This window comes from Thrips palmi, unplaced genomic scaffold (genome assembly GCF_012932325.1).
Source record: "Thrips palmi isolate BJ-2018 unplaced genomic scaffold, TpBJ-2018v1 HiC_scaffold_3, whole genome shotgun sequence".
Taxonomy (NCBI): domain Eukaryota; kingdom Metazoa; phylum Arthropoda; class Insecta; order Thysanoptera; family Thripidae; genus Thrips; species Thrips palmi.
In genome coordinates this window covers 8,175,564-8,183,378 of record NW_023144630.1, presented here as the reverse complement: position 1 = coordinate 8,183,378, position 7,815 = coordinate 8,175,564, and the positions used below count along the sequence as shown (strand labels likewise).

Here is a 7,815-nt window from a genome sequence, read left to right as displayed (position 1 = left end):
ATTGCATTGGCTACTGTGGTAGTCAATGGGTGCATACAAGGTCCGGAAAATATTGAAGACTGCTTTGACAAGGATAGAGGTGAAAGGAAAAAAACCTTAGGTCTCTACGACCACTCCTTAACCCCAAACATTTCTATGAGCGAGTGAGTGAGTCAGTGAGTCAGTCAGTCGGATTGGGGCTATATAGGTTCTTGATTGATGAGTGAGGGAGTCAGTCAGTCGGATTTTGGGGCTTTATAGGTTCTTGATGACAATTGATGATTGATTTTGAGGATGTTGCCGGTGACGGGGACCCGATTGCGGCACAGTTTCGGAAACGTCTCGACCAGACCTACCGATGGGGCGAATAAAAATTTTTAGTCGGTCGGTCCCCTTTTTTGAAGATTGAGTGGATTTTGTTGAATTTAGGCCTATTTAATCGTTTTTTTGAGGATGTTGCCAGTGACGAAGACCCGATTGCGGCACAGTTTCGGAAATGTCTCGACCAGACCTACCGATGGGGCGAATAAAAATTTTTAGTCGGTCGGTCCCCTTTTTTGAAGATTGAGTGGGTTTTGTTGATTTTAGGCCTATTTTATCGTTTTTGAGGATGTTGCCGGTGACAGGAACCTGATTGCGGCACAGTTTCGGAAATGTCTCGACCAGACCTACCGATGGGGCGAATAAAAATTTTTAGTCGGTCGGTCCCCTTTTTTGAAGATTGAGTGGATTTTGTTGAATTTAGGCCTATTTCATCGTTTTTTGAGGATGTTGCCAATGACGGAGACCGGATTGCGGCACAGATTCGGAAATGTCTCGACCAGACCCACCGATGGGGCGAATAAAAATTTTTAGTCGGTCGGTCCCCTTTTTTGAAGATTGAGTGGATTTTGTTGAATTTAGGCCTATTTAATCGTTTTTTGAGGATGTTGCCAGTGACGGAGACCGGATTGCGGCACAGATTCGGAAATGTCTCGACCAGACCTACCGATGGGGCGAATAAAATTTTTTAGTCGGTCGGTCCCCTTTTTTGAAGATTGAGTGGATTTTGTTGAATTTAGGCCTATTTAATCGTTTTTTGAGGATGTTGCCAGTGACGGAGACCGGATTGCGGCACAGATTCGAAAATGTTTCGACCAGACCTACCGATGGGGCGAATAAAAATTTTTAGTCGGTCGGTCCCCTTTTTTGAAGATTGAGTGGATTTTGTTGAATTTAGGCCTATTTAATCGTTTTTTGAGGATGTTGCCAGTGACGGAGACCGGATTGCGGCACAGATTCGAAAATGTTTCGACCAGACCTACCGATGGGGCGATTAAAAATTTTTAGTCGGTCGGTCCTCTTTTTTGAAGATTGAGTAGGTTTGCTCGGAAACGGTGAGAAATTTGTTCCCCTTTTTTGTAGATAAAGTAGGTTTTCTCGGAAACGGTGAGGAATTTTCAACTTTTGGGATTTTTCCCAATTTTCCCATAAAATTTGGAATCGAATGGAAAAAACCGCAAGTCTCTACGACCACTCCTTCACCCCAAACATTTCTATGAGTGAGTGAGTCAGTGAGTCAGTGAGTCAGTGAGTGAGTCAGTCGGATTGGGGCTTTATAGGTTCTTGATATATTTCTTTTGTCTCATCTGAACGGAAACGATAGGCCAAAACCAGCATCAGACTCCCCAAAAAGAAAATTACCACTTTCATGTCAAATTATCACATTTGGAAAACTTAAGAACTAAGCCACAAAGAAACTTTTAGTGAAGGTTTCAATATTTATGACAAACTATGCGTTTGATGCTATTAGGGCTGACCAAAACAGTTGAATATAAATTCTGAAGCTCTTTTCTTCATACGGAATGAACTCGCAGAGTTTCGTAAAAATCCGAGACATCGATTTCGTGATCTCGGGCGACTAGAGAAGGAGTTTACCTCTTAGCGACTCTGGAGCTCAAAACGCGTCTTGAGAATTGACCGCCTTCCCCCCTCTACCGGCCCACTGTGAGCAGGCTGCCGCCGTCGGAGGGTAGACAGCCCAACGAACTTGGCTTTGACGCGCAGCCCTCTATTCCCCCTCCCCTCCCACTCTCCTCCTGCGAAACGCTATTCCCAGGGTAGTGGGCAAGTTGCATGTTCCCAGTTCGCGCCACGGCTTCAAGATTTCCGCCATTATGCCACAGTTCGAGATGCAGCCCTCCTCGCAGAGCCAACAAGGCGATCGCATTGCGCCACCTGAAGGTGAGTCAACGGTTGTAATACGGTTACGCCACTGAACCTTAAATCGGAACAACATCTTGCGTAAACCCTACAAACATCTTGTCTCGTGTGCACGCGCACGCGCCGAAGCTGTTGTTAGGACTTGCTTCAGTTCTCCTACCATTTTAAGGTTCAGCTGAGTACCCTGGGCCTACAGGGTATTTGAACGAATCCCCGGACCGGAAGTCAAGGAACAGCAGTAAGAATTAAAGCCGCCTCAGCGCATGCGCAGACGGCTCCCCTCCACTCTGCGTCAGCCTCTGCACATGAGCAGGAGCGGTTCCGGTTCCTACTTTAGTTCCTGGACTTCCGGCCCAGGGATTCGGTACAATTCAATATTCGCGTGAGTTCTTTCATGGACATTCGACGGAGTGTTTAGGAGCACCGGGAGTGCCGGTCCGAAACCAGATCCCACAACCGTCTTATTTTGAGGTTCAAGCGGGGGTTCTCACGAAACTAATGTCAGTTTAGTTTTATCGAACAGTTCGAGGAGGCCCGAACCGGAAGCCAAGAGCTGCTATCTGTACCGGAAACTCACTTAAGTTGATGCTGATGCTAGTTAATGCGCTTCTGGCTTCTTTGAGTGTGTAAACTTGTTTTGACACTGGATGAAATTAATCCAATAGGGTACTTTCGTAGATCCTGAACCGGAAGTACACAGACGCCATGTTGGCGGAAGTAGATCAGAACTTGACATGGGAAAGAGACGATAGTCAAACGTATCGGCCCCACTTGGACATAATCAGTCGTTTCATACTTATTCGCAGTGCATATGTGTTTCGCGAGCAATATTTGTACAGCTCGGCTCTAGTTTAAGATCCGAAGAGAGGTTAGTTTCTGGCCAACTTGGCTTCCGGTTCAGGATCTACGAAAGTACCCTATTATTCCACAGTGGGGACGTTACGCCGTTACGCCTCTGAAATCAGCTCGTTGTATACTTTGCAACAGTTTGAGCGTGTCTCAACTGTTGAGCGCATGCTTAATGTGAAGGAATATTCCTTCATAACAAGAATAATTTCAGTATTTTCACTGGTAAAACTTTTGCGTAGCATTACCCTCTGTTTTCAAGCGTAATCAGTTGACTCTTCTATATAAATGCATGGGGATTTCTAGCCTATGCATAATTTTAAGCGTTACCCGTTGAAGCGTAACTCTAAGCTCGACTCAAGCATAGAGTTATGCTTTAGTTTTACCAGTGTCTCATTGCACGATATTAAGAAAAATCTTCGTAGTTAGAAAAACTACCTTCGTATTGCGCAACGTGAGAGTGGCTTGCGACCGGAACCAGTAGGCTTCCGCACACGCAGCTTGCGCAGTGCATTGAAGAGGAGCCTGAAGACATTTGAGAATAGATGTATTGATTCCTCTCACTCTCAGACCTGTATGGACTTTTTCCGCAGTTCCTTATATCGTTTTTTGAACAACGTAAAATGTACTATTTGCCCTTTAACTATGCACAATTTTGATCGTTATAAAGATAAAATTGTCAATAGATCATGTAGAAATTGAAAAGTACATTGCTAAAGAAAAAAAGTCCGGTCTAATGGACAGGAGATGACTGTCCGGAGTGGCCTGTCCCATGGTGCAGCAGGCGGCCCGAGGGGTCGTCAACTCACGTCGCGCGTGTACGAAGTAATACAGTAACATATTGTAATATACGTCCTGTATTGCCGTTTTTAGGCCGATTTTTCATGCTACCTATGCTCCAAGTAGTCTATTTGGTAATATTTATGGACTTTTGACAGTAATACGAGAGTAATATAAAAGTAATATACAGCCTGTGTACGAAGTAATATGCTAGTTGACGCCCCCTCGAGGCGGCCGAAGTGCCACACTTAATTTTTCTTTTTTTTTTAATCTGGTTCGGCCCGGCCAGTACTCCAACCCCTTCGCGCCACTGGGCGTGGGACTGGGGCGACAGTACCTATGAGGATGAGTAAATACATTATACAATGAACAAAATGGTGCATAGCCAAAGAGACTTCATGGCGAGAGTTGAAAAGTCAACACGAGTCTAGAGTGTGCCGACGCCTTCTAATAAGCGTGCGTTTCTCATTTTCAGAATCGTTTGTCGTGTGCGCTACTACTGGCAGGGTATGGGCCTACTTTCTCCTCGCAGCATGCTGCCTCGTCCTCGTCGGCGTCGCGGTGTTGCCTGTGGCCCTAAGCAGGGCCGCGGCCTCCACCACCCTTGCTCCCGACGACTCATCGCAGGTAAATGAACTGTTCCAGTCACCTCTAATCTAAGTGAGAGACAGAATCGCAAATTGGGACTCAAACCGAACGTGTGACCCCACCAACGGGTAGCTCTCCGAACGGGGATTCCATTGGTGGGGTCACACGCTCGGTTGGAGTCCCGTTCAACGACTCTGGAGCTCAACGCGTGTATAGTTTTGGCCACCTGGGCCGGTCTTCTGGCCCACTGTGTGCTGTGGCCTAGTATTTCACTATTTCGCGTGATCCGAAATGTCTCACGCTTGCAAGTGTGGGACGGGTGTGGTTAGCACTTGCAAGTGGGAGACACTTGGGCTCACGCTGAATAGTGAGACTGTCCCGCACTTAGATTTGCAGTCCAACGGGCCATCGGCAGTGCCCATTGTTACCATCTTGTAGGAATATTGTAAAGCAGGAATCCTTAACAGATGCTTGTTCTTCCAAATACAAATTATACAAACTAGGAAAGTTAATTATCCTTCTAAACAGAATTCATAGTTGTGGGTGATAACATTAACGCTTGCGTTACAATCAACAATTAACCAAACGTTACAATGCCCTTTCGAGGTAAGTCAAGGATCCCTTCTGTAAAGTGATATTGCGCTGTCCCCCTCGAGTAACTGCAAAACAAAGGAACTTTTACCCGAAAGGAGGGACCCTGGTGAAACTTTCAAGTAGTCTTTAAAATAATCCCAGAAAGTTGAAACTTTGCTTAATTATTGGGTTCGTAATGGTGAGTTCCCACAACAAATTAAATCCAAATTGTTGAATGGTCTCTGAGAAGAGTGCCACTTAAGTGTTATTTAGAGCGTTTGGGAAAAATCTTCCTCAGTCTTTCATTGGACAGAAAGTCTTGAAATTTTTCTTGGGTGTGACCCGTTACAAAATTGTACAAATAAGTTCAGTATTATATAATTAAGGGAAGGTGGGGTACAGTGGGACACGAGTACATTGGGACACCTTCAATATTTCCAACTTCCGGTTATGTCAGGTTCTCCGGAAAATTGACCATAATAGAGCGTTATTTGGTTTACTGTTTTCACAACTCGGGGAAAGAACTGGGTCCTTTCTGAATGAGAAACGTGGGTTGGAAGTTCAATTCCACGAAAAACGATGAAAAAGTAGCACGATTTTTGAATTTTGTTTTATTTTTAGCGTCTGAAAAATGCACGTCGGATGATCGAACCGAGGTTAGGAATGTGTTCCCTGGTGCAATGGGCGTCAAAAAGGGACAACGCGCGGAGCTTGGTCTTGAGGTCAAGGGCCACAGACCGAGTTGACGTTTTAAAATGGCTCAGTTAACATTGGGACAGGGTGAGGCTACTGGGCCATGTAGACAGCAGAAATACATGAATCGTACCTACATTGTCTTGTCTCGTCCGAACAAATAAAAGTTATATTATGCATGTGGTCTCTAAAGTCATTACTTCAGGGATTTCTCGAGTAGAGAGGTCGAAAAAACACGAAAAATAGTGCTATTTCATTGAAAGCAGCGTATCTTCCGAACGCTTGGAACCAGAGATCTGAGTCTGCGCTCATTGTATTCAGCATAACTTTTTCTACAATTTGGCGGCCCGAAAAACTAAATGCACGACTTAGATCCAGATTTTTTTCATTGCTGTCCTAATGTGCCCCGGTACTGTCCACATTGGGACAAGTGCAGACTCTACGGAAAATATCTCTCCTGCCTAAAAACGTGTCGAAATGCTTCAGGATATGATAGGCTAGATGTCAATGCACAATTTAGGCCTGCCCCGACCATTATAGCTCGAAAGCCCTCTGACGTAGAGCGCCAAGAAAAAAATCCGTCCCAATGAGCCCCACCTTCCCTTACCTTGACCTTTGTTTGTTCCATGCCATTTCAGGCACCAGTGCTCGGGAATGCGACTTCACTTCAGTCTGGGAACGTGACGGCGTGCGACCGCGTGGACTCCAAGCCAGACGGCAGCAAAGTCTGCACCAGCGCGGTGCGTGCCTGGACGCTGCCGTGCGTGGGCTACATCATCGTCGCTGGCATCGCGGGGTTCTTCGCACTCGCCCTGATAGTGCCTTGCATGCTGGCCGCGGTTGGCTTCGGTGTCATCGGCGTCGCGGCAGGCAGCATTGCAGCGTGCTTTCAGGTACATTGATTTAAATTTTGTCGTAACTTAGCATTACGTCTATTGCAAATTTTTTTAGCGACAAGATTTGTTATGGAACGAACAGTTTGATAAAACCACTCTTGTATTGCAACTAAAGGATAATTTCACGACAAACTTGTAATAACATATCCACAATACACCTAAAAAAACAACAAGTCGTTGACCAACACTAACTGTTGTTGGTCAAGGACAAGTATTTTAAGTTGTAAAAGAGTTTGCAATGTCTGGGACAGATATTGATTCAGTAGTTTTCTTGCTAACTTAACTTTTTGTGGTTCTACTTCCAGCAGTAGTAATCTCCGCATTGCTTAGACCCCATCATTGGATTGCTCTCTGAATGAGGAATCCATTGGTGGGGTCACTCCTTCCGTCCGAGACTCAAGGGCTTGGAATGCGTCTGGGATTATGACCGCCTCCACCGGTCTTCTGGCTCACTGTGCTGCGCCAAGTGCCGTTACATTGTGATTTTTGGGACTTTTTCAGGGAGCCTGTGGGACGCCGCCCTGTTTCCGTTGCATGCAGAGTACAGCGATGCTGGGAGTCCCTCTGCCAGTTCGCGGTTGGATGGGAGCGGTGGGCTTCGTCGCGGGCTGCGTGGCGGGAGCGTACTGGCTTCCTATGTGCTTCACTGATCAGGAAACACCCATCAATGTCTCCGGTTAAGAATGTCATTCCGTTATTTACCTTCTTACTTTTCTATTTAAAGATGTAGTCGTTTTTATTTTATTTGATTGTCATAAGTGTTTCTTCTAATAAAACAGGACAAAGTAAAATGTAACATTTGTGGTCACCTCTTTCTCTCTTTTTGACGAAAATTCAAAGGCATTGACACGACCCTACATGGGTAAGTCCTCTCAATTTCAGCTCTCTAGCACTACCAACATAGGTGCAGGTAGTAACGTAGACTCTTACAAGAACTGAAGATTTTTCTGTGTAATTCGAACAAAGAGCTTAGTAACAGTTGTAGTAACCTACAGACGATGAAGAGTTCTTAGTAACTTATGGCTAGTTTCTTCATGTTACGAACAGATGTCTTAGTATTATGATAGACGTGTATGGGAGCGTTTTAAGAATTAGCTTAGTATCATAACTGAACATCATTTCTCAGTAGGTAATTGGGAGTGAGCATCTGTAGGTGTGTAGATGCATAATGAGTACATCCACTCTTCCTTGTCCTTTGACCCACTGTAAAACCAAACGTGGAAAGCTCCACATTTGAAATGCGGAGGTGTGGAATTTT

General features: G+C 45.2%; 1 protein-coding gene across 2 annotated transcripts; it reads left to right on the top strand.

The window, feature by feature from the left end:
- The first annotated feature begins 1,950 nt into the window (after positions 1-1,950).
- Positions 1,951-7,353, top strand: LOC117648236. 2 transcript variants are annotated; one of them, XM_034390634.1, is made up of 4 exons: positions 1,951-2,202; positions 4,283-4,434; positions 6,300-6,554; positions 7,059-7,353. In XM_034390634.1, the coding sequence occupies exons 1-4, from the start codon at positions 2,136-2,138 to the stop codon at positions 7,236-7,238; spliced, it is 654 nt and encodes a 217-aa protein (XP_034246525.1). In that variant the 5' UTR covers positions 1,951-2,135; the 3' UTR covers positions 7,239-7,353. The 2 variants fall into 2 exon arrangements, with proteins under 2 accessions (XP_034246525.1, XP_034246526.1); XM_034390635.1 differs by lacking the exon at positions 1,951-2,202 and adding an exon at positions 2,667-2,803.
- Positions 7,354-7,815: the final 462 nt, after the last annotated feature.